The sequence below is a fragment of the Giraffa tippelskirchi genome, chromosome 3 (assembly GCF_054371585.1).
Source record: "Giraffa tippelskirchi isolate mGirTip1 chromosome 3, T2T-mGirTip1v1.2.pri, whole genome shotgun sequence".
Taxonomy (NCBI): domain Eukaryota; kingdom Metazoa; phylum Chordata; class Mammalia; order Artiodactyla; family Giraffidae; genus Giraffa; species Giraffa tippelskirchi.
Genome location: NC_137277.1, coordinates 87,521,628 through 87,549,168, shown reverse-complemented (window position 1 = coordinate 87,549,168; position 27,541 = coordinate 87,521,628). Strand labels below are relative to the sequence as shown.

General features: G+C 35.2%; 1 protein-coding gene across 2 annotated transcripts in view; it reads right to left on the bottom strand.

The window, feature by feature from the left end:
- Positions 1-27,541, bottom strand: part of TLK1 (tousled like kinase 1) — a 179,858-nt gene that overhangs the window by 60,505 nt on the left and 91,812 nt on the right. The window contains exons 3-6 of one of the 2 annotated variants that reach the window (XM_081577836.1): positions 24,508-24,579; positions 23,392-23,460; positions 4,848-4,923; positions 1,515-1,561 (exon numbers count right to left, since the gene is read on the bottom strand). Coding sequence is in view for 1 of the 2 variants with exons in the window: in XM_081577835.1 (XP_081433961.1) it covers positions 1,515-1,561; positions 4,848-4,923; positions 24,508-24,579 (195 nt within the window). In the remaining variant the exon portion in view is untranslated. The remainder of the gene's footprint in view (positions 1-1,514; positions 1,562-4,847; positions 4,924-23,391; positions 23,461-24,507; positions 24,580-27,541) is intronic. The other variant, XM_081577835.1, reaches the window with a different exon arrangement.

Here is a 27,541-nt window from a genome sequence, read left to right as displayed (position 1 = left end):
GCATTACAGTGAATGACTTAACTGCGTTTGAAGAGAAGCCACCTGATCTGTTTCATAGCTTTCTCAAGTCTCATGTTTCTGAATCAAGAATGGAAGGCAAAAACAATTTGCTGCTAATGGCTTCATCTCTGGGTATTAGGTATGAACAGCAGAAAAGGAGACTTCCTAGTGTGTTCACTCAACAACTTACTACAACTAAAAACTTAGTCTAAATTTTTTATCTATAGTGCCTAGCACAATGCTCAGCACATAGCAGGCATTCAAGACACTTGAGATGTGTTTATTTGAACAGACCCCACCTTTGGCAAAGATTTTTAATGATATTAACACTAAGGGACTGACAGCATCTAAAGAGCTTTAGGTGTATCTTATAGTCTGCAACAGTTTTAACTTAGACTCTGTAAACTCAAGAAAGAAAAACAATGGAGGATATATGTATACACACACACACACATATATATATATATGAGTGAAAGAGAGTGACTGTGTTAGTCACTTAGTCATGTCCAACTCAGTGCCACCCCATGGAGAAGAGCCCACCAAGCTCTTCTGTCCATGGGATTCCCCAGGCAAGAACACTAGAGTGGGTTGCTATGTCCTTCTGCAGGGGATCTTCCCAACCCAGAATTTATATATATACATATATACATATAAAAAATACAGCCCTTCTCCCAATCAGCAAATTCTGCTCTCTCTCAAGTAAATATAAATATTTTTTCATCTGATTGATTAGATTATTTTAGTAATCACATTAATACTTTATAATATAATGGTAGGCAAAAGTGTTTCTGTGTAGAAGCAAAGAAACACTCCAGATGGGTAAAAATTTAAATTTACCACTGTTTATTATTTTCAGGGACTCTTTAGATTCACATCTCTATCATCATTTAATCTCCATCCACAGGCCTCAGCTGTTGCTTTGGTACAATAAAGTCTTGACTGACAGTACAAAGAATTCGAGAGGCTCTTCCATTTAAAATTTGCCTTTGGATAGGATACTTTATGTGGCTTCCCAGGTGGCTCAGTGGTAAAGAATACGCCTGCCAGTGCAGGAGACTCAAGTTTAATCCCTGGGTCAGGAAGATCCCCTGGAGAAGGAGATGGCACCCCAATCCAGTATTCTTGCCTCGGAAATCCCATGGACAGAGGGCCCTGGCGAGCTACAGTCCACGGGGTCACAAAAGAGTCAGATACAGCTGCATGACTAAACAACAAGGCTACTTTAACATCTCTGGTTCTCAGGTTCCTCACCTAAAACAGGAATACTAATACCTGCTTCGACCGTCTCCTGACCTATTACAAGAAAATACGGGAGAAAGTCCTTTTAAATTATGATGTGCCATACCAAAGTAAAAGTAAACATCAATGTTCCTAGAAAGACAGGACATCACATAATACTTATGTTCTGCTTTAATCAAGCAGATCATCAAAAGCAGACTTGGTGCTTCAAACAAATTATTTCAGCCTATAGCAGAATTATATTAAGAACTGAAGATATTTCTCAATGAACTTACTTCAAAATAGTCGCTAATTTTGTGGCCACGTCCCCCAATACTTTTTCCTAAAATATAAAAGTAAAAAATTTTACAGATTTAAAGTCAGTTGTGACTATCTATCACATATTACATGAGAAAGAGAATGTGCCAAACTTAATTCCCTTAATACACACAAAAATAATGTTAAGAATATGATATTTCAGTTGGGTGGTGATGGGCGTTAAAAGAATACTAAGATTCCTCAGAGGGTCAGATGCCAACTTCACAATTCCAAAAATCAAATGATATCCCAATAGATACATGTCAATTTTAAAAGTCTCAACTATGGGAAAATCAGAAAAATATATCATATTAAAAGACTGCCTGCTTTCAAAATGTTATTGATATTGCTTAATGGCTACTAATTTCCTGAAAGTGTATCAGTGAAAAATATATCAATTAAAAAAGACAAGTGGCAGCTGTATAACTGACAAACCAGTTTATATCTATAAATAATAAAAAAAGCTCAGTCAACACAAACCATAACAAACTGACAATAACATGCTTTAATATGAACACTATTTTGTAAAATGTTTGGATTTTCTAAAAAGTATTTTCAAATTAATAGGATTTTTTTCAAAAATAAACTAGATTTTAAATATTGTGCTTACATGGCTACTTTGATAGAGTGGTGAAAGTTATTACAGATCACAGTTCTTTAATTGAAAGTTTTGCTCCAAAATGGACTTTAAAAAAAAACAAAAAGCAAATAAAATGAACTTTTCATCAATTTTATAAATACTAAGCTGAGAAGCTGCTAAGAAATACGGCAGTTTGGATGGGAGTTACCCATCCTTCATTGGAATTACACTGAATACATAATTTCTTCAAGTTACAAAAGAAAAGTCAAAAGCATTGGATAATACAAACATTTATCGATTCAATACTGACATATACATTCATTCACTTATTTTATTCAACAAACATTTCTTGAGTGGTTACTATGTGCCAGGCATTACTGAGATGAACGAACAATACATTTACAAGTTCAACAACCTCAGATTCCTTCCTGGAACAAGGTAGGGGGAATTTAAAACAAAAACCAAAAAAACTAAGAAGTAATACAACCTAGATATTTTCAACAATAGTTTTGTACAGGTTTATTCAGAGGTCAGAGAGGACTGTAAGGTTTTATACCAAAGGAATTTCCCTTCTGCCTATAACAACTTCCCTGCAGATTCTGAAGTGGTACCATCTTTTAATGAAGACAGATGTTTTTTGATTGCCTACCAGAGACTATTTCCCCAGTTCTTTTTCCCTGATTGAATTCAAATTTTATTCTGTTAACATTCCACCCCCTGCATAGAACATATAATTTCAGTTCAGTTGCTCAGTGGTATCCAACTCTTTGCCACCCCATGGACTGCAGCATGCCAGGCTTCCCTGTCCATCACCAACTCCCTCAGCTTGCTCAAACTCATGTCCATCGAGTCGGTGACGCCATCCAACCATCTCATCCTGTCGTCCCCTTCTTCTCCTGCCTTCGATCTTTCCTGGCATCAGGGTCTTTTCCGATGAGTCAGTTCTTCACAACAGGCGGCCAAAGTACTGGAGTTTCAGCTTCAGCTTCAGTCCTTCCAATGAGTATTCAGGACTGATCTCCTTTAGGATGGACTGGTTGGATACCCTTGCTGTCCAAGGGACTCTCAAGAGTCTTCTCTAACACCATAGTTCAAGAGCATCAAGTCTTCGAAGCTCAGCTTTCTTTATAGTCCAACTCTCACATCCATAGCTTTGACGAGACGGACCTTTGTCTGTAAAGCAATGCCTCTGCTTTTTATTATGCTGTCTAGGTTGGTCATAGCTTTTCTTCCAAGGCTGTTTCCTACCTGGCCTCCATTCCAAGTTCCCTATCTCTCCTCCTTCTAATCAGAAATCCAATTTTGCTCAGGTATCATGCTTTCTGCACAAGGCCTATATTTCTAAGAGGAATGTTACCACATTTTCAATTTCAGAGACGGGCCTGATTTTAAGGGCAATAATACCTCTCATGGACATAATTGGTTTTGGAATGGACACACAACCCAATTCTGACCAAGACGATGACAGGAAAGGTTTGCTATGAACTTAAATAAGCCTACGTCAAAAAGAGGGAAAAAAAGAAAAGCACATAGAAAACCAGCCTCTCTCTAAAGCAAATACAAGTGTGGAAGATGAAATGAGGAGATACAATTAAAAATGGTCACAGTCCTAAAAACATAAAAGAAAAAAGCAGACAATTCTGTGGATGGCAGATCACAGAGAAAAAGATGTGGCTTCCTAAAGACATAGTTGGCTCAACCAACCCAGAAGTCCCACACTATATTGGGACCTGCTTTTAAGTGAGCTTTAAAATTTAATGTTAAAACTATCGTAACTAATATAACTAAATAAATGCAAGTTCACTAACCACAACTTGAGGAAACTACACTAAGATCAAAAAGGACCTCAGGCCAGACTGAAATACAAAATAGCACAAACTTAGAGAAAGGCGCTAGAGTGACTCAACTTCCCCTTTCCACAAAGACAGCTGCTGCAAATATATTTCTTGATGCCAGTGCCACATGTAAATACTAGTAAGCCATGGGTTCATAGCTCTAGACTTTGTAGCTAAAAATGGCTTCAAAACACATAATAGATGCATAAAATCATCATTACATATGATTCAAGAGTCCAATTTATTGTATTTAATCTTGAGAAACCAAATTAAATGATAATACTATCTTATCCATTATAAGAAGTTTTGCAGTCTAGTGAAAGTAATTTCCCTATTAGTTTATAATATAAAATGTAGAAGAAAAGATGAAGAAAGGATACGGAAAGAAAGCAAAAAAGGATGAAGAAAAGGTATGGAAAGAAAAAGATGATGTTTTAATGAAGTACCTCAATCATTTTTATATAGTCTTTTTTTTTTTAATAAAAGGGATGAGTAAACTTAGGTATTTGTTTCAAAGCAAGATATAATATTCTTATCCAAAAACAAAAATTCATTTCAACACTATATTTCATATAAAGAGAGAACAGAGAAAGGTGATAAAGGTAATGCATATCAGGTTTGGACATGACACTTTCTAATTCTCAAAAAAATAAAGGAAATGTTAAAAAGCTAAAAATAGTAACCATAAGCAAACTACCTGTGGTACAAAAAGACTCCAATTTCATAATATTTTTTACACAAAGTATATTTAAGCCATTATTAATGCAGATATTACACAGTATGTACATAAATCACAAAAATAGAAAACTTTAAAACAAATTATGAATTAATTAAAAACCATAATAATTAACTGCAAATACCTCTTTGGGTATGAAGGAAGATTTTGCTTCACTTACCCTGACTACTTTCATTCTGGTTTTCTGCTTTTCTTTTTCTTCCTCTGGATGATTCTGATTGTTTCTTCTCTGGTGTCTACAGAAAGCAAGTTAACAGAGTTTTATAGTTTCAACAAATAAAATTTTATAATCACTATAAATGTCATTTTTATTTTCTAAGTAAGAAATTTTGCTAAATAGCGTTCATGCAATGTCAATGTCTAATTACTTACATACAATTTCTTTAAAAGATAAATTTCCATAGCTATTGTATAAATTTTAAAAATTCGAAATGTAGAAGGCCTTGTATGTATTACTTGAAATTTATAGAATGTGACTTGAGGTGGATGAGAAATCTGAGGGTAATCAGCCTTAAAAGATGCCCTTCAAATTCTTAAAAAACCTCCACACAGTAACAACGAACCACTATTTGTTTTTCCCATTAGTTTTCTACTATTAACATATATTCTATAAAAGTATATTTATATATATATATATATAACATATATTCTATAAACTTGGGCAAGAAAGAAAGAGCAGAACATAAACCCTAACATATATAATCTCTACTAAAAAGGACCATTCACCTAAATGCTTGAAAATTATTACCCAGCAACAATATCAGCAAATTCATAGATTATACCCTAAATCAGGCGTCTGCAAACTAACAGTCAGCTGGCCAAATCTGGCTAGCCACCTGTTTTTCGCAAGGCCCATTATCTAAGTATAATTCTTACATTTTTTAATGACTGAAAAATATAAAAACAAAACAAGACTATTTTATATGAAAATTGTAAGAAATTCAAATTTCAGTGTTCATAAATTTGGTTTTATTGGAACACAGTCACACTCATTCATTTATGTACTGTCTATAACTCCCTTCACACCACAACGGCAGAGTTGAGTAGTTCTGTGAGAAACTGTATGGCTCATGAAGCCTAAAATATCTGCCCCCTTTAAAAAAAAAAAGGTTTGCAGAGCTCTGTACTACATGATGGCTTGTTCTGAAATTACAGGTTTGTTCTTTTAACTGATAGGAAGTACTTTCATCAGGCTAAAACAACAATTTTTGTGGGCTCTGACAGAATGTTGTGTTTAGTGAAAAATTAAAACCAAATGTGCCCAAGGCAATGGCACAGGGCCCTCAAATTCTAGAAGCCTGGCAAATATATCTGATGCCAGAACAAAGAAGATCTGAATGAATGAAACATCAAGGCAACTTAAAATAATTCTCTAAAGGCAACACAGTCCTCCAACAAGGAAGGGACTTACCATCCCACATTTTGATGTCTCTTGTGGGTAGTTCTATGATTAAATAGTACGAATGACAAAATACAATGACAGATAATACCCTGAGGTATAACATCTTGAGGTTTATATAGATGCTCAATATCAACCTAACTCATATTGAACCTCTTTGGTTCCTCGAGGTATTATCTGGGGAATTTTAAGTTCTCTCACTGCCATTTTGCCAACAACATAAATTCAGAGAGGTTTAAGTGAATGCTACTGATCTCTGAATTCTTTAAAGACAGAAGTTACACCTTCTCCCCACCACCTCCTCCCACCTTCATGCCTAGCACAGTTATTTAATATTACCTTATAAATATATGAATATTAAATAACTTACTCAAGGTAACCAGGATTCAAATCAAATTCAATTCTGTATATTTCCAAACCCTAAATGTGCTTGTCCCCTCCGTCTATGTGTCATGATTATATGTCCTACGTCAAGAAGTAACTGAATGAATCAACTATACAAAAATACTTCAAATTGTCATTAAGTTCATAAATAAAATTTATTATGTCCAATAAACTTCCCATATGTTTTCACATCATAAATTAAGAGATTAAAGAGAGTCACTCTAACTAACAATCTACTTAGGAGAAAGACTGACATACAAACAATTTAGGATACATAGTTCATTACTTTAGTTTCATAGTCATAATCACCAAACTCAGACTTAAATGATAACTAATCTTCTATTTCTGTTGGAATAAAAATATCATCAGATTAAAAATTCTAAGTTAACAGTTTTATAAGGAATTCTATAATGGATTTTAAAACAAAGGAGGCATCCCAAATAATAATTTATTCATATCCTTCCCAATTTAATCTACATAAAAATATAAGGTCAAGGAAATATGGCTTTTCAGAACAGTTTCTGAAAATGCTTCTAAGAATCATTAAAATGCTAGCATTCACTGGCTACCTCCAAGTGGGGATGGAATGGAAAGAAATGGTATACGTAGGTATTCTCAAACTTATTTGGGATAGCATTCATTAAATATTTTACTGGATACAGACTTCAAGACATTTAAGGTCCTTTTTTTCCTTTTTTTAAAAGACATATAGGGTAAAAACTTTTTCTCCAAGGCAAAATTTCCCTGAATTAAAAATTTTTCTGGAATAGCGAAGTGGGACAGTTTTGGGAGAAATGTCATTCTGCTTATCAGAACAAACAAACCCTCAAATGCATAATAATTACAGTAAAGAAAAAAAGGCAACAGGCTTCCCTCCTTTAAACCAGAGAAGAATCTGGGGAAGGAGAATGAAGGAAAAAGGAGAATAAAGGAAAAAAAGGATGACAGGACTAAAATGAATTTTAAGACTGTAATCTAAGACTAATGTGGGTAAGAAGCTGGAAACAGCTAATGACTGAAAAGCAGAGCAAAGCAAAAGATGAGAAAGGGAAACCTAGATATACCTAAATTTGCTTGTAAAGTAAACATAGGCATTATAAACACACCATTTTGCCTTCCCATGAACTTTTTGCACCCACATCCTAGTATGACTACCTAGTGCTGACCTTTGACTTCATTCTCACCTCTGTCAGCCCAATGGACCATAATTTTCTCAGAAGAAAAGTACCATGGATCTCTGAAAAAACAGACTAAGAATCCAACTCTGGGTCTACTGTTCACCATAATTTTCAGCATGTTCCTTACTTAACCAAGACTCAATTTTCTCATCAATTTTAAATGTGATAACAGGGGCATAAAATGACTGTGGGGACTAAATGAGAAACATACCAGAAACATAAGTAAAATAACATCTAGAACAGTGTATAGTCTGTATCAGTAAGCTATGCTTATCTGAATGGCTATCCTGTTACTCCAAATATCTGTGCACTTGTATGTTTTAAGACTTCAAATCAAGTGTCATTCATTAAATGATTAGCAGCTTTTGACCTAATAGTTTACAAATAACTTGTAGGGTTTGCAAAAGAAACAATGTTTCTTCTTTAAGGTCCCCAGTCAACTCTGATCTCAACTATACACCAATTAGGGCCTTTAGGTCCTAAAGATTACATCACTAACTCTAAGACAAATGTACTTTAAACAGTTTTCTGGTTTTGAATTTAAATAATCTGAGCAACATCTATATTAAACAAAACAGAAACTCTCAGTGAAGCCTAATGCTGCCAGCTCTCCTAGGTCATCCTTTGTGTATGGACTCATTTTGAGATTTCGAAGCTTGAGGATTTAGGATAGGCAGAAACTCACCAAGTATTTAACCTCTGAAATGGCTAATCACTGAAAAAAAGTTGAGAATACTATCAGCGACTTTCACATTGTACTCCCAGGGACACCAGGGGAGAGGAGGTTGTGTCTCCAAAGTTACTGAAGGAAAGGAAGGAGCAGGTGGCTGAACTGAGGCTGCAGCCACCAGCGAGTGCGTGTGTGCTCAGTCACTTCAGTCTTGTCCAACTTGGCGATCCCATGGACTGCAGCCCACCAGTCTCCTCTGTCCACGGGATTCTCCAGGCGAGAATACTGGAGTGGGTTGCCATTCCCGTCTCCAGTGTCTAGCCACTAGACACATCCTATCCCATACCCTATCCCTTGGAACACAGCGTATCTTATTTTAAGATAGAGACTGTATACCAGATTTACTTCAAAGAAAGAGATCAATGACTTCAAAAATGTTTGAAAACCCCTGATCCTGACCAAACATCAGTTTCCTAGAAAATCTAAGGGACATCAATCAGGTCACCACTGTTAATTTTGTAAGGTATAAAACTTGTACACACTGAGCATTTTATTATATAGAACACTTTCAAACTTGTTACTGCTCTAATGCTGTCATTCTTTCCTCTATTTTTTCTCAGTTATTGCACTATAATTGAGCACAACGGGAAGGATCATTATGGAAGGCAAAATACTATGACTTGGCTTTAAAGTAAAGATGGAAAGACTACAGTAATTATAAAAAGTCAAAGAATTCTGGCATACAGTGGAACAGTGGTTAGGAGAATATGATGAAAGGAGAAATTGGTATTCTTTAAATCCATTTAGTTTTAAAACTTCTGGTTTGTAACCATACCAAAACCTGAATGATTACTCTGGCATTTAAATGTTCCAAGATATTAGGGTGAGTGTATACAGAATTTTCTAGAGTTAGAAGTAAATTCAAAACAACAGATAAATCTAAAGGACTCAAGGGGCAATAGTGATATATCTAATGTTCTATTTCATCTGAAATTTAAGTCAGTGATTATTAAACAAGGTTTTTATATCTAATCATGTGGCCTCTTGATTTATCTTAAAATAAAAATAAATCTGCCTTTCATCAATGCAAATAAGACCAAATATAAGAAAATAAGAACCTTAACGCTATCACAGAGTGAGGGAGAGAAAGCAACATGGATTGGTGGTGCTTTCACCACCTCTACAAGCCTCCGACTAGAGTGAAAGTCACTCAGTCATGTCCGACTCTTTGCGACCCCATGGACTATACAGTCCACGGAATTCTCCAGGCCAGAGTACTGTAGTGGGTAGCCTTTCCCTTCTCCAGGGGATCTTCCCAACCCAGGGATTGAACCCAGGTCTCCCTGGGTAGAGAGATATTTTAAGTTACTGGAATAAATGCATGACAGAAAATTGTAACAGTTTGTGAAAAGATATAATATAATGTCAATAAAAGAGGAGTGGATATTAAAATTTATTCTTCACCTCTACCTTAGGTAGAGATCATAAGCTCCAACTGAATGGAACAAAAACAAAAGTCAGACAGCATCACATATAATAAAATTATTGACTTAACAGACACAAATATTTTTAATTTCTTTCCGTTAAATGAGAAAATGAGGTAGAAAGAAAAGTTGCTCTAATATTAAGTATATCTGTATAACAAAATATTCAACCCTCAAACTTGTCAGAATAAACTTTTTCTGACTGATTCACTTACTAAAGACTGATTTAAAAAATACAACTCATTAGCTACTTCAATGATTCATATAGTTACTCAGGTACCAAATTCCAGGTCACTATACTTTTGACAAATGGCACTTAAACCTTTTTGCCCACAGCTGGTAATAACAATGTTTCATTCACATTTCTAGGCAAAATCTGTCAAACTAGTTTTGAGACAGAAGAAATCTTTGATATTTTAATAGCATATACCAAAACAGCACTGAACTAAAAGGGATATCTGGAGCCTTATAAGAATAATCAATGTAAAATAGATGTTCCAGTCAAGAATATCAAATGTACAAGAAACTATTTCTTCCAACCTTTGCTGTAAAAATTAGGTTAGAATAATGCCCTATATGAAAAATGAAATTCTGTAGTGAGAACTTCCTTGCAGCTTTGTATCCAATTTACATTTAGATAAAATCTATCACAAAATATGTATACCCTAATTCCAGGATGATTTTGAGCTGGCATGACCTGAAAAATTCTCAGTCTTTCTGCACCCAAGAGCCAAACTTTAAATCTTTGCTTGAATCTTTGACACCTAAAAGATCTATGTTATATTACAGAATTCAATATAAAAAATATGAAAAGTTTATATATGCAACATTTTGGGATCTTATCACCAAATAAAAGCATTTCCTTGCTGTTCAAAGGAAATCCAATCAACATATCAGCAATTTTGAGTGTAGCCTATTTTCTGCTGTATTGCCTTTATCATTTAATAATATGTAATGTAAAAGATGGTAGACAGCCAAAAAGAAATTAGGCAACCCCCAACTAAAATGTATGCTGCCTTAAGTTAACTTAAAGTGCACCAGCTCACATTTTTAAAAGCCTGAAGGATTTTGACTCCCTCCACAAACATACAGCATCCATAACCACATCAATACCTAAAAATATATAATATTTAATCTCATTTTCAATTTTTAAAAGCTACTGTATATCTGCCATCCTCACAGCTGTATTAGGTTGGTACAAAAGTAATTGTGGTTTCGGACCATGAATTTTAAATAATTGTAACTAGGCTCAAACACGTCTTTATTAATCAAAATAGGAATCATTACTGTCAACACATTTTTGCCAAAGAGAAGTTTATTTCTATAGAGTAAAAATTCAGGCCTCAGGATTTGACGAATTTTTGGAAACCATTCTCTGGGTCCTGCTGGTTGTGGAAGCATGTTCCCTGCAAAAAGCCGTAGAGGTGTTTGAAGAAGTTGTAGTCAGTTGGCGAGAGGTCAGGTGAGTATGGCAGATGAGGCAAAACTTCATAGACCAATTCGTTCAACTTTTGAAACGCTGGTTGTACATCATGTGGCCGGGCATTGTCATGGAGAAGAATTGGGCCCTTTCTGTTGACCTATGCTGGCAGCAGGTGTGTTCAGGTTTTGGTGCATCTGATCGATTTGCTGAGCATACTTCTCAGATGTAATGGGTTTGCCAGGATTCAGAAAACTCTAGATCACCAAAATTCAGCAGCAGATCACCAAACAGTGACCATGACCTTTTTTGGGTGCAAGTTTGGCTTTTGGATGTGCTTTGCAGCTTCTTCTTGGTTCAACCACTGAGCTGGTCACCACTGATTGTCATTTGAAATCCACTTTTTTGTTGCACATCACAATCCAATGAGAAATGGTTCACTGTTGCTGCACAAAATGAGAAGATGACACTTCGAAATGATTTTTTTTTGATTTGCAGTCAGCTCATGAGGCACCCACCTATCAAGTTTTTTCACCTTTCCAATTTGCTTCAAATGCTGAATGGTCAACATTGAGTTCTTCAGCAAAACTTTCTGTAGTTTTAAAAGGATCAGCTTTGATGATCCTCTCAATTGGTCCTTGTCACCTTCCAATGGCAGACCACTGTGCTCCTCCATTTTCAAGGCTCTCATCTCTGTGGCAAAACTTCTTGAAGCACCACTGCACTGCATGTTCGTTATCAGTTCCTGGGTCAAATGTGTTGATACTGCGAGTTGTCTTTGCTGCTTTATGATCCATTTTGAACTCAAACAAAAGAAACTGATCGAATTTGCTTTTTGTCTAACATCATTTCCATAGTCTAAAATATAAACAGCAAGTAATAAGTCATTGGCAAAAAAACAAAGCGAGAAGTGTGCATTAAAATGATGTATAACATAACCACATTTATTTAAGAATGCATTCCAATATCAAAAGTCAAAGATCAGCAAAGCAAAACCGCAATTACTTTTGCACCAACCCAATACTTCTTATGCTCCTATTGTTACCTATTTTAATTTATATTTACATTTGCTTAAAAGGAACATATTATATCTTTGATATTGATAAAGTATAGTTTTGTTTGCCATTTTCTTATCATTTACACAGCATAACTATTTCTTGGCATTTTCTCTTCTGGCTTTCCCTTTGACTTAAGGCTTTATTTACTAAATATTATAAACCATAAAATTAGAATCAAGTTGGACCTTCTTCTCTGTTCATATGATCTGACAAGTAGTTTTCAAATCATACAATCAGGATAAAACAGCCACAGGAAGCAAATACTAGAGGGGGAAAAAGCAAATTTTCAAGATAATGTAGTCTGAGAATGTTGACATTTTGAGAATGCCTGTTACAAACACTATTATTATAATACAAAATACTATTATAAATACTAAATTTAGAAAGTTAACTACCTGATTTTTTTAAAGTGATATTTCATTGTTATTATTTTCTGTCTAGCAATACTGTACTATAACCAGAAAAAAAAAACCCTTTTTTCTTTTAATCTATTTTTTAAAAGAAATTGTTCTATAATTTATCTATTAGCACTGATTCTCAATGTTGACTATATTTCATAATCACAAAGCTGTTATTTAAAGCTCATGCTGGCGTCCTCATCCCAAATTTATACATCTTTGAAAGGACATCAAAGAAATCCATATGTTTTAAAAGCTCCAAAAGTGATGCTGATATATCATCAGGATTAGCAATAGTCAATCTAATATATATAGTACATTCCACTTTAGAGAATCTCTAAAATCAGTTAAGTTATTCTTTATATAATCTTCCATTAAAAATTACAAACCAAAATTGTGACATATAGCAGAAACTTCATTAGGATATGAGAAGTCCAAGGGGTTGTTATGGTTACTCAGTTATTTTAGAAAATGAGAATTATTCTTAAAGAAAATTAGTAAAATACTATGTTGTCCCGACATAAAAACACATCCAATACTTTAAGAACTCTACTACAGTACAAGCGTACCTCATTTTATTGAGCTCTGCTTTACTGCACATTTTGCAGATATAACATTTTTTACAAATTGAAGGTTTCTGGCAATCTTGATCTAGCAAATCTTTTGATGCCATTTTCCCAACAGCATTTACTTACTTTCTCTCTTTGGATCACATTTTAGTAATTCTTACAATATTTCAAACTTCTTCATTATTATATTTGTTACGGTGATCTGTGATCCATGATCTTTGATGTTACTACTGTAATTGTGTTGGGGCGGCACAAACTGTGACCATATGACAGTGCACTTAATTGATAAAATGTTGTGTGTCTTCTGATTGCTCCACTGACCAACCATTCTCTCCCTCTCCTCACACTTCTCTGTTCTCTAAGACACCACAATACTGAAACTAGGCCAACTAGTAACCCTACAATGGCCTCTAAGAGTCCAAGTGAAAGGAAGAGTTCTACATCTCTGACTTTCACCAAAAGCTAGAAATGATAGAGCCTAGTGAGGAAGGTATGCTGAAAGCTAGGCCTCCTGTGCCAGTTAGTCAGGTTGTGAATGCAAAGAAAAAGTTCTTGAAGGAAATTAAAAGTACTACTACAGTAAACACACAAATTGTAAGAAAGCAAAACACCCTTACTGGGGATACGGAGAATGTTTGAGTGGTCCAGACAAGATAAAACCAATCACAACATTTCCTTAAGCCAAAGACTAATCCAGAGCAACTCTATGAAGGCTGAGAGAGGTGAGGAAGTGTAGAAGTGTGAAGAAGTAGAGGTTGGTCCATGAGATTTATGGAAAGACGCTGTTTCCTTAACAATGAAAGTACAAGGTGAAACAGCAAGTACTGATGTAGAAGTGGCAATGAGTTATCCAAGAGACCAGCCGAGATAATTACTGAAAGTGGCAACAGTAAACAACAGGTTAGTGTAGACAAAACAACCTTCTATTGGAAGAAGATGCCACTTAGGACTTTCATAGCTCAAGAGAAGTCAATGCCTGGCTTCAAAGCTTCAAAAGACAGGCTGACTCACTTGTTAGGGGCTTTTACAATTGATGACTTGAAGTTGAAGCCAATCCTCATTTACCATTCTGAAAATCCTAGGACCCTTAAGAATTATTATTAAATCTACTCTGCCTGTATTCTGTCTGAACATTCATTGGAAGGATGATGCTGAAGCTAAAGCTCCAATTCTTTGGCCACCTGATGTGAAAAATCGACTCAATGGAAAAGATCCTGATGCTGGAAAAAATTGAGGGCGGAGAAGAGGGTGATAGAGGATGAGATGGTTGGATGGCATCAGCAACTCAATGGACATAAGTTTGAGCAAACTTGTGAAGGACAGGGAAGCCTGGTGTGCTTCAGTCCATGGGGTTGCAGAGTCGGATATAACTTATCGACTGAACAATTAATACTACTACTCCGCCTGTGCTCTATATACGGACAACAAAACCTGGATGATCACACATCTGTTTACAACATGGTTTACTAAATATTTTAAGCCCACTGTTGAGTCCTAGTGCTCAGAAAACAAAGAGATTCCTTTCAAAATATCACTGCTCACTGACAATGCACCTGGTCATCCAAGAGCTCTGATGGAGATGTTCAAGATGAATGTTGTTTTCATTCTTGCTAACAAAACATACATTCTACAGCCCACAGGTCAAGGAGTAATTTCAACTTACAAGTTTTATTATCTAAGAAATACATTTTGTAACACTATAACAGCGACCTGTGGCCTTCCCAGATGGCGCCAGTGATAACCTGCCTGCCAACAGAGGAGACGAAAAAGATGTGGGTTCGATCTAAGGGTTGTGAAGATCCCCTGGAAAAGGAATTGGCACTCCACCCCAGTATTCCTGCTGGGAAAATTCCATGGGCAGAGGAGCCTGGAGGGCTATAGCCCATGGAGTCACAAAGAGTCAGACACAACTGAGCGCCTGAGCACATAAAATATAGGTGCCATAAAATTCCTTTGATGTAATTCCTTTGATAGACCTAGGCAAAGTAAACTGAAAACTTTCTGGAAAGGATTCACTGTTCTAGAGCTATTAAGAACATTTGAGATTCATGGGAAAAGGTCAAAATATTAACAGGAATGTGGAAGAGATCGGTTTCAACCCTCATGGATGACTTTGAGGGGTTTAAGGCTTCAGTGAAGGAAGTAACTACAGATGTGGTGGACACAGCAAGATAACTAAAAGTAGAAGTGGAGCCTAAAGATGTGACTGAATTGCCACAATCTCATGATAAAATTTCACACTCAGTGGTAAAGAACCCACCTGCCAATGTAAGAGATGCACACGTGGGTTTCATCCCTGAGTTGGGAAGATCTCCTGGAGTAGGAAATGGCAACCCACTCCAGTATTCTTGCCTGGAAAATCCCATGGACAAAGGAGTCTGGTAGGCTACAGTTCATGGGGTTCTAAAGAGTTGGACAGAACTGAGTAGCATTACTGCTACAGAGAAATCAATGGTGAAAGGAAGAGTCAATTAATGTGCAAACATCATTGTTGTTTAAGAAATGGCCAGAGCCTTTCTAACCTCCAGCAACCATTACCCTGATTGATTAGTCAGCACTCATCAGTATTGAAGCAAGGCATTCCACCAGCAAAAAGATTACAACTTGCTGAAGGCTTAAAAGATGGTAGCATTTTTTTAAGTGATATTTAAAAATTAAAGCATGTACATTGCTTTTTCAGATATAATGCTACTGCACAATTAACAGATTATGGTATAAATATAACTTTTATATGCACTGTGAAACCAAAAAATTCATATGACTCACTTTATTTTGACATTTGCTTTATTGTAGTGGTATGGAACTAAAGCTGCAGTATCTTTGAGGCATGCCCGTGTGTGTGTGTTAGTCACTCAGTCGTGTCCGACTCTTTGTGACCCCATGGACTGTAGCCCACGTAAAAGATACTAAAACCAAATTCTCAGTATTGTCAACTTGTGCTGAATGCACTTAAGTATGAAAACATATTTGTCAGAAAAAAAAATTTGTGAAGTGCTGTCAGTCCAGGCATATCCTGGATTGGCAAATTTGATGAATATTATAAATCATCTTAAAACTAAATATTTCCAAAAAAGAATACCACTCTTTTTCAAAAGACTAAGGTCATTAACTTATAAGCAATATACTACCTTCGTTATACAGAGAGAGCACAGAACAATAGTTGAAAGCATCACTTTCAAATAAGACATTGCAGAATTTTGACTATTAACTTACTATATGTAGCAAATTAACCTCTCTGGGCTTCTGTTTCCACACCTAGAGATGTGAAACTTAACAGAAATGTCATCTAGCGCCACATGTAACATGCTAAAACTTTATTTTCCCTCCTTCATTAATGGGGTGGTTCCCAACCAGAGGACATTTGCCTCTACCTCAAAGGATATGTGGCAATATCCAGAGACATTTTCAGTTGCCACAACTCAGGGTGGGGGTTGGGGGATGGGCTACAGGTATCTAATGTATCATGTAGAGATGTTGCTAAATAGCCTGCGTTACACATGACAACTCTCTCCCCACCCCAAGAATTATCTGGCCCCAAAACTCAATAATGTTTAGAAACCTTCGTTTGATGAATACGTTAGAATTATATGTTGACATAAAAACTGCTTGTGTATTATGTGACAACTAAAGGATGTTATCAAATTTATTTATTCAACAAATATTTACTGTGCCTCTAAGACTCTTAAGTGCTATATCAGAGTCCCCTTTAAAGTATGTCTTCATTGTTAAAATGACCTGGCATTTTTCTCTTCAATTATTGTTTTCATCCGTCAGCTTAGAATTTTCTTGCTCTAAAAATCACCCACACTAAATGTACTTTTTTTAAAAGGGAAACATTAAAAAAAAAAGGTAGGGGGGGACATTTAACAGCTGTTTGTTTGCTTTCTAAATAAATGGTCTACAGAATCAAGATTTACTGATTTATAAGAAATCAAAAATAATCCAGACAGAGTATATCAGAGTTTCTAAGAAGGGAGCCTAAGTGTGTTTATTTTAGAAAAGTGATTCTGACACACATAATCCTACACCTTTATGGAAACAGGAACACAGAGCCAGTCAGTATCGGGCCAACATTTGACTTCCAGTTTTTCCTTCCAAGACACTAAGGACATATAGTCAATCAGGATAGACCACCTCCTTTGCTGTGAACTCTGTCATATAACATATTTTAGCATTGGATACTCCCATAACTCTAACTGAATATACTTCCTGTAAGAACATGTCCTTTAGGGACTTCTTCCACCCTTCACTGGAGGGTGCGTGGGTTCAATCCATGGTCAGAGAACTAAGATCCCACATGCCATGGGATGAGATCAAAGAAGAAAAACGCATGTTCTTTAATGTTTAGTGGTAGACTATTTTAATACAGTTTTTTTCTTTTCAAATAAAAGGAAAATTTGTAAAGTAATTCCAAGTATTTCACAGAAATTATAATTTTTAAGTTTGACTATTAGTCTTAGTAGAGAGAGAAAAAAACACATTTATTCCCCTACTGAGAAAATGTCTTTATTGGTGATACAAAATCTTACCAATCTCACCAAGTACTATAGTAAGAAGTCCATGAGAAAATACTGCCAGCGGAAGATAAGTAAAGAAGACAGAGGAACTGTCAAACAGAACACCACAAAGGCCATTGATCAGGCTAAAACATTTCAGAAAGTAACGTAGGTTACAGGACACAAAGAATATTTCTTAAAATTGATGAGGACAGTAAAACTAGATATCTAACAAGCTTTAGAAACTGAGCAGATTTAAACAGAATAAAGTAAAAAAAACAAAGTAATTCATTGAGGGAGAAACAGGTATAAAAATCTAACTTTCACTGACATTTAACTATATACCACTAAATTAATTTTTCAAGTTTTCTTTCTTACTGGGTGCTCAGACTAGGACAGTAAAGAAAAGGTCTATCCAGGTTATAACGTGTGTGTGTGTAGGTATGTATGTATATAGGGAGAGAGAGAAGTAAAACTTAAATGAATTTTAAAAATCAATCTAAAACCTGAAATTCAAGGCCAGTATTACCTCTAATTTCAAATAAAATCATAACTTCCAATCAATCTAAGGTCACTAAGTGTTCATGGAGGCAACATATCAGCTAAACAATATGAGGAGGAAAAAAAGGAAATATAAAAAGTAGAGATAGGGATGTACATAAAAACAAAGGTAAAAACAGAAAATGCTCTCCTAATCCAGGCAATTCACTAATACCAGAGAATCAATTCATATATTTAACCAATCATATCATTTAATCAACTCATATATGTCTATGGATAATTTTAAATACCAAAAAAGGAGATTTTTAAATTAAAAAACTATTAAAGAACTATATAAATAATATGATTTTTTCTAAAGATGAAGATAATGCACCCCTAAAGCCAAGTCTAAGGTTGTTTTAGTTCTGATTCCCTAGTGTTCTTGATTTCTACTTCCTCCAAAATATGAAAGTAAGAACACACAAAACGTGGCCCTTTCAAAATTATTTTTAGAAAAAAATAAAACTAAGCATTAATGCTTCAAAGTGTCTTCAACACCATAACTTCAATTCAAATAAGGAGGGGGGGGAAATTGGATTTAAATATCAAGACTATTTCTAGAAATTAAATTCAAATAAGAAAGTTAATTAGATCTTCTTTCATAAAATGGCTTTCATTAACCAACATTAGTTCCTTTTTGCTTTCTGCCATTAGAGTAGTATCATCTACATATCTGAAGTTGTTGATACTTCTCTGAAGACAATCAAGGCAATGTATCTATACTATATTCCTCTTTCATTACAATCATTACAATTCTGAAAGTGCACCAAAGTTTAAATGTTTAGATGCAACAACGTTTCCAGCTTCTGTGTATCTGTAACCTAAAAATCCTTAATCCTAAATAAATCAAATATCCCCCCAAATGCACCTGGATCAAAAAATAAACAGTAATTCAATGCCAGTGGATACATGGTGAAAGAACTGATAATTACGCAGAAGGAAGGGGAGAAAAAAACTTTAGTTCTAGAAAAAGATGGTATGTATTTTATACTGCTCAACTATGATTCAGGTTATACAGAAGTTGTATAAAAAAGGAGACAAAAGGATCCTGCAAGGAGAATGGCAAATGGGTGGAAAACACTGATAAAAGGAAACATGGGCTCCTTATCTAATCCTCATAAAATAATCTGTACTTTCTGTCAGAAATAATAATAATCTGCCAGTAGGTAAGACACACAGACCATGTCTCTAATTCCGCAGGCATCCTAAGACATTTAAATAAGGTGAGTGACCCCTCTCCCCTGTAAGCTCCTTCCTTGTTTCTCCCATACATTTTATCATTCTCCTCACACCCACAATCCACTCAAGATTCTTTTCTTCAGTTGATAATCTCTATTTTCACTCTGAAGAGAGAAAGGTTATTAGGTATGGAAGTTCACTGATCAGAGGAAAGATTGTTCCTAGTCAGTCCTGTCCACAACTAACCCTGTCCACTGAGTCTGGAACTTCATTACCACCTCTGGGAAAAGTTTACTTTAGTTCCTCCTCTCTCTTCAGCACTTTGCTTGTCCCTGTCCCATCAAAGGTCTGCTATGATCCTCTCCCTAGCACATAATAAGTCAAGTCTGTTAAGACTCTTGTCTTGATACTGCCTCCTTTTCTTCACAGTCAAGGTTCTTCCAAAAGCAGTCAATATTTGCTCACTGTCCAATTGCTCCTTAATCAACTACTATCTGGCCTCTTGCTCTCATTAGGCTACTAAAACTAAGCCTAAGTGAAAAATTCTTAGTCACTTTTTAGTCGTTATCTTAGTTGACTTTCACGACATTTAATCCTCATTATTCTCCTCCTCCTCCTGCTCCTCTTATATCCACCCCTTTACCTCTTCTTACTCTTTCTCCAGCACACCCATCTTGCCTGCTCACACTTCCTAGCATTACATACACTATCAGGATGAGTGTATCTATAAAAGCAGTTTTTAAACTTCTGGGTCTCAAAGCCTGTCTACAAACTTTTAAAAATTGTTGAGGATCCCAAAGAGTCTTTGTTTATGTGGGATATAACTATCGTTTTAACATTTTAGTAGTTAAAACTAAAAACACCAGAACACACAAGTACACAATCAATAAATCATCAGAGTAATGATGTCATCACAAATCTTACAGCCTTTGGAAATTTTCACTATAAACTCATGATGAAATGAAAATTTACAAGCCAAGTATGTTTTAGCAATAAAAAAGGCAAATAATGTCTCTGCACTATTATGTGCCAAAACCCACTAAGTCTTCATCTTCAATCTGACCTCCTTCTGGAGCTCCAGATAGCCTCCTCTGCTTTGGTCATTTCACAGGTATTCAAACTCAGTACTGTCCAGAATCTAATTTATTACCTTCCATGCTAACCCATTCATCTTCCTTCTGTGTTGTCTATCTCACTCAAAGACATTATCATTCATCTGAAGCTAACTACCTATAAATAATCCGAGGTTCCTCCCTTTCCTTCTCTACCCTCATTCAGTCATCAAACCCTACTTTTAAAATCTAGTGGAATCTGAGAGCTTGTTAGAAATGCAAACACCCACTCCAGACCTGTAAGAACCCTTGGTAATTCACTTGCACATTAAAGTTTGAGCAGCATGGGCCTGGGTGGTAACAGTATCAATAGTTAAAAGAATCCGAAGAAGGCAGAGTCCAAAAGACAAATTTGAGAACACTGTAATTAGAACTCCCAGGTGAAGTTTTCCTTCTGATTAAACCTTGGAGTTTTGTAAAGGCAGCAGCATTTCTTAACTAAATGATCTTCCCAACTTGGGTTTCATCATCCTCTCATTCTATCCTATTCACTGCCCCCTTAAGGAACCTTGCTTCATCTTTACTTGTCTTGTTTCCCTTCTTGTCATCTTCTAGAAAGAAGTCCAAATTCCTTACTATGAAATACAAGGGCATTCAAACTCTGACTGTGCCTATCTCCCAGCATTCTTGCATTATCTTCTCTATACAAGAAGTCAGAAAACCAGGTCAATCACCCAGGCAGCTTGTTTTTGTTTTTTCCCCCGAGCTCCTCAGATGAGCTAAAGGACAGTTAGGACTGATAATCACTGCCCTACATCTTGAACAAAACCATGCTGTTGTTGTTCAATCGCCCAGTCATGTCCGACTCTTTGCGAACCCATGGACTGCAGCCTGCCATGTGCCATACTTCATGCAAGAGCACATGCTAGCACCTCTGCCTGCTTTCTCCTCATTCATTGTCCTTGAGAGGAACCCACAGGCTTTCCTAAGGACTCAACTATCATCTCTTCTTTGAGGGAAGACCTCTTTCTTCCTTCCCTACCCCTCCCCTTCAGGCAGATGGAATTAGAGGTTTCCTGCTCTTTCCTCCCATAGTACCTTGTGTTTACATCTGTTGTAGCACAGCCCACACTGTTTATGTAACTGTTTGTCTTACTAGACACTGATCTCATGTGAAAGCAAGAACTGTGTCCTACTCATTTTTATATTCTCTGTGCTTGGACAGAGAGGTTAGAAAATAACCGATATGTAATAAATACTTACTGAAAATACATTTTTGGAGACTGCAGAACAGCCCCAGAGTGATGCAAAATAAAGCAAAACAAGACTAATGCAATTTCTTTCATCCAAGACTAGACAATTTCATCAAAAGAAAACCCTTTTTGTTTCACAATTTTACATTTAGAAATAAAAGGCAAGCTCATGTATGAAGTGATTCATATATAAACTCAATGAAGATTTCAGCTGAAGTAATCAACCTAACAGTGAACATCAGATGCTTTTCACTTTTAATAGTACAAGGATAGATGAAAACAAGAGGTTCTTAGTGTCTGAAAAACAGTACTGGGAAGAGGTTAGGAAGCAGAGGGATATTATCAGTAGGCTAAAATCTTCATAAATACTGAAAGTAAGTAAAATGTCCAATCAATGAACCAAAAAAGCAAGATATGTGTATTATTTATATTATAATGTGGAAATAAATAGCAGGAAGAAAAGCTAAGAGAATGGAGATCAGGGTGGGGTAGGGGTGGGAGGTAGAGAATGCTATTAAAAAATAATTAATAATAAACCTTTTACTGGTGTCTATAAATACAAAAACTATTATCTTAAAAAATAAAAAATGTTATGGTTCAGGGGATGGATTACCAAAAGAATAAAATGACATCAGCAGACAATGGAATACTACATAAACTTTACTATTACATGTACTGGGGAAAAAGGAAGTACCTCTATCCTGTAGCTCTTTGCTCTCAACAACTACTTCATGACCTAAATGAGAATCTTTACTGTGATGTATATGAAGTATCACCCTAAGGGAAATCATTAATTGAGCAACCTCGTAGTGAAACAAAATCTTCCAGACAAATCACTTCTTAAAAGACAGTCCCCTGCCCCCAAATTTCCTTCTTCAAATTTTAAGGAAAACATATAATCTGTAGTCATTTCCAAAATATTATGCCACTTAACCATTATTTTGTAAAAATTCCAGATGCTGAACACAAAACAGCAAAAGCCAAAAGATTCTGAAAATTTTCTACTGTGACGCCAAATGTCAAAAGAAAGCTAAGTACATCCAACGGTTAACCAAACTGTATTTCAGTGCAAATACCATTAAGGTCTTAAAAAAAACTTTTTTTAACATAAAAATATAGCCAAAAGTGAGCCTTAGAACTCTTTGATAGGAGGTGGTATTTTCTTTCAAACTGATTCTTTTGGAAGAATTCAAATATCACATCTACAACTTATATTGGGAAAATGGGTACCTAAAAAGAAGACAGAAATATATAACCATTACAGGTGATCTAACTTTTCCTGTTTTTCTATTTAAAAAAAAAAATCTACCAAAAAGACCAGGTCTAGTGAACATAAAAGAGAAATATCTGAAATTATTTTATTACCCTTCATAACATAAAACCCTATGAAAGAGGAGGCATGTGAAATTACTACATAGACCCAAACCTGTGGAAATATCAAGAAATGTTCCAAAATCCAAGAAATAGGAAGTGAAAACATTCTTGATGTGGTTTTTGAAAAAAATGTACTTTGACAAGATCTAAACCTACAGTTTTTCAGGACTCTGTGTATTAATTTGAAAAAAAAAAAAAGAAAAAAACTAAACTGTGATAATCTGGTGCTACAGGGGCTACTAACGCTTACCTCAAGGGAACCTACTGCAGATAAAGTCCCGTCACTTGCACAGTCCTTTCAGCTGCCTGCCAGTTGTCTCTGTGGAAGGGAAAGCCTGATGAGTGAGAGCCCTATGCCACACTCCTCTGGAGTGTCAGGGTGCCTGCACAGAACTCCACAAAACTGTCTACCTAGAGACTCCTAGATGCTTTCAATAAAACAGGGCTTAAAAAGATGCCGCTGTTAATATTCTCCTTCCACTGAACACCAAACTAAATGGCTAAGAGTTAACTGGGTGCTAATGACCTACTGGTATTATTATTATCATGGTGATAAATCTACACTAAACCAAGCAGAAAAAAGACTAAAATGGATCGAACAGAAATAAGTTAACACTGACAGGGGAAATATACATACACACACACACAAATGTTGAAAAGTAAGTGACAGAACTCTGTAATCTGAGAAGAGGAAGTATTACAGACTTTATTTGCAAAAAGTGAAGTTGTAGCATCAACAAATGAATGCTAATACCCAAAGAACCTCCTGTCTAAATATATTTTAAAATGCCATCAAGAACATCATGCTCAACGTAAACTATACCATGGATCCAAATACCTACTTATAAAATTCCATGTATTTTCTTGGTGGGAAGAGTAAGTGGGTGGAAAAGGAAGGAATTTTTCAGATATTTTTAAGCATGTAAAGTGAAAACCAATAGCATGAAATCCCACAAGAAATTTCAAAAAGAAAAAAAAAATGTGTATCTGTATCTCAAAAAGTAAACAAACCTTTACTCAGGACGAAACTAAGAGGGAAGTATAACAAGAAATAGTAGAAAATGGTGAAAAACAACATATTACAAAAATCATGTTCATCTCCTAGAATCATGAATGGCTAGCAACTTAAGCACATCTATACCAGTAATATAAAAGTTCATCTACATAACCAAAGAAATTATATTTTCTTTCTAATGTCAAATAGTCTTCAGTCTAATGCTATGCTCCTAAAACAGAATAAAATGCTCCTATAAAAAACAAAGATTAACATTTAACACAAGTATTAAAGAAGGAAAAAAATTAATTTTAAAAAAGGTGATTCCAACTTTTCCTTTAATAGCAACATATTTAAAATGAAGTTACTTACCTCTGATTCTTTGTCACTCAAAGATCCCAAGCTTCCAAAACTGTGATTAGAGCTTTCATTATTTGTTGAAGCCTGTGAAAGATTTTTTTAAAGATAAAAATTAGGAGTAATTTTAAATGGAACATATTACAAAGTAAATAATCTATCTTTATAATTAAAAATATAATTCCTTTAAATAAGGAAGACAAATGAAATAAAAATAAGAAACATTAAAAAAAATAAACACCAATGTTGTAACAATATAGCTTAGAATGTTTTATCAAATCAATAAAGTTCTGTCGTGTTTCAGGAACTGACTTCTTAGCTGATTTTTTAGATTATCAGATTCAGGAGCAAAAGAAGTAAGAGATTATTAGGATAAAAAGAGCCTTAAAATTACTTCCCAATAAAAATTAATCTAATGCTTCCTTTAACTAAAAGTTTTATTTGTGTTCCTTAATTCCCATCACAATCTTATCAAATTCTATCATATCTCATCCTCACCCCTTTGCCTCTTCATATAAACAAACTGGTCAATCTTCAGTTTCTCTTTGTTTGGGATTAGTCTTTTAAAAGAATCTTATATTAACTTGACTATTTTAACTGCTTCACTGAAGAGTTTCTAAATTTCTTTTACAATATTTTGGGACTGTGACAGTAATGAGCTATCACTGTCAGATAACATTTTCTATGTTACTATATGTTTCTATGCTGCTTATTATTTTGTGGACTTTTTGGAAATATTAGTACATTATATCAACGTCATGCAGGAATGTTTAGACCAGACTAGAGCATATATGCCAAAAAGGACACATGAATGAACTTCATGGACAGGTATGGACATGATATCTCTATGTTTCCCTTCAATATGTAAGAGTAACTATTAATCCTACCATCACAAGGTTGCAAATTAGCCTATAATTACACTAGACTGACATATTTCCAATTGATGACTGATATGACATATTGCATATATGTCCAGGGCTATGCTGTAAAGGCTATTTTTAACACAAAACAGCACTTGAACTAAGATTAGAGCACTATTTAGATGAATTTATAATCTAATTAAGACAAGATTATCAAATTAGAAACAGGCAACACCATAAACAGAAATTAAAGAGTGATAAATTGGAAAGATTCAGGGACAAAGGAATTAGTGGCAATGTTTCTGAGCATCTCTAAACCCCCAAACCCACATTTACAACAAAACTGGGTGACAAGGAATCTCCATAAATCTTCCTAATATAGTATGTGGGAACAAATCACCAACAGAACCTGCATTGTGTAAGAAGCAGCAGAAGGAAACAGAGTGTCTGACACATGTGAGAAGAGAGACTCCCCAAATAGCTATAACTCGAAGGATTTCTGCATCTACCTGAAGTCTGAAGTTGGGGCAGTTAGCCTCTATAGACTCTTGCCTTAGAAATCTCAGAAAGCAAATGCCACACTTCTGAAGAGTTCCCAAAATCAACAGAAGAGGGAGCTCTGTAAGAAATGCCACCCTAAACCACAAAAAAGTAAGCAACAGAAAATGATGTAAATCAATCACATGAAATTATAATGGGAAAAAAAGCATAAGACACAGAATTACATCCTGAAAATAGAAGTATACCGGGAAAATATGCCCACTAAATAGATGAATTTATAGCCAACCATTTAAAAATGAGCTAGAAAAATGACTCAAGACATGAAAGAATAACACAAGTCAGATGTCAAAAAACTAAGAAGGTAACGGAATTCAGGAAAGTATCAGAAACTGAAAAAAATTTCAAAAATGAAGATTAAACCTCAATGAACCCAAGAGAAAATATATACAATAGATAATGCTTTAAGAGAACAAGAAGGTAAAAAGGAGGAACAGTTCTGGAATCAAACGAACTGAAGAGATTAAAAGGGTGAGAGAAAGCAATCATTTAATAAAGTAATAAGGATCCAACATTCTGGTAATGGAAGTCTTTAAAGAACACCACCACAAGAGAAGAAATTAGTAAAGACTATAATTTGAAAAAACTTTTTTGAAAACAAAAACCAAAATCTGAAACTACTGACTGAAGGAGCACCACGTACACTTAAAAAAAAAATAAATAAGGAAAAGTAACATAAATAAAAAAAAAAAAACCAAGAAAGTATGGCAGGATAAATCTCTCTATGAGTCTTGATAAAACTGAGTTTTAATGAGTGGGAAAAGAGAATTTCTTTCTAAACAAATAAAGCATTTGAAAAAAAAAAAAAAAGAATTCAGCCCAGAAGGCCAACATCTGATTTTCCAAAGGCAACACTTTACTTATATCAGAAGAAAACAGAGTAACATATTTCAGATATTCAAAGAAAAAACTATGAATAAAGTATCTTATATTTGGTAAAACTGATTTTTCATCACATGGAAGACAGATAAACTTATCAAAATGCCAAAAATTGGGAAACACTGCTCCCATGATGGCAAGCAGTAACATTCTTGCTGACACAGATTAGATAAGAAGTACATGGAATAGAGTATAAAATTTAATGGCTAACTGTATGCAAAATTTTTAAAAAACTATAGTATGGAAATTCATGGAAAGCACAAGCAAAAAATTTTTACACTATTTTCAATCATCTCTGTGGTCACTGTGATAGTACACACATTGTTGAGACTGCTGTGTGTGAGATACAGAAAGGAGCAAATAGATAAATACATAAATTAATTAAATTATTTTAAAAACATGAGATTTTTATCTTTCTTTTTTTTTTTTAATAAATTTATTTATTTTAGTTGGGGGCTAATTACTTTACAATATTGTAATAGTTTTTGCCATACATTGACATGAATCAGCCATGGGTTTACATGTGTTCCCCTTCCTGGACCCCCCACCCACCTCCCTCCCCATCCCATCCCTCTGGGTCATCCCATTGCCCCGGCCCTGAGCCTTTGTCTCATGCATCGAACATGGAATGGTGTTCTGTTTCACATATGATAATATACATGTTTCAATGCTATTCTCCCAGAACGTCCCACCCTCACCTTCTCCCTCAGAGTCCATAAAATTGTTCTATGCATCTGTGTCTCTTATTCTGT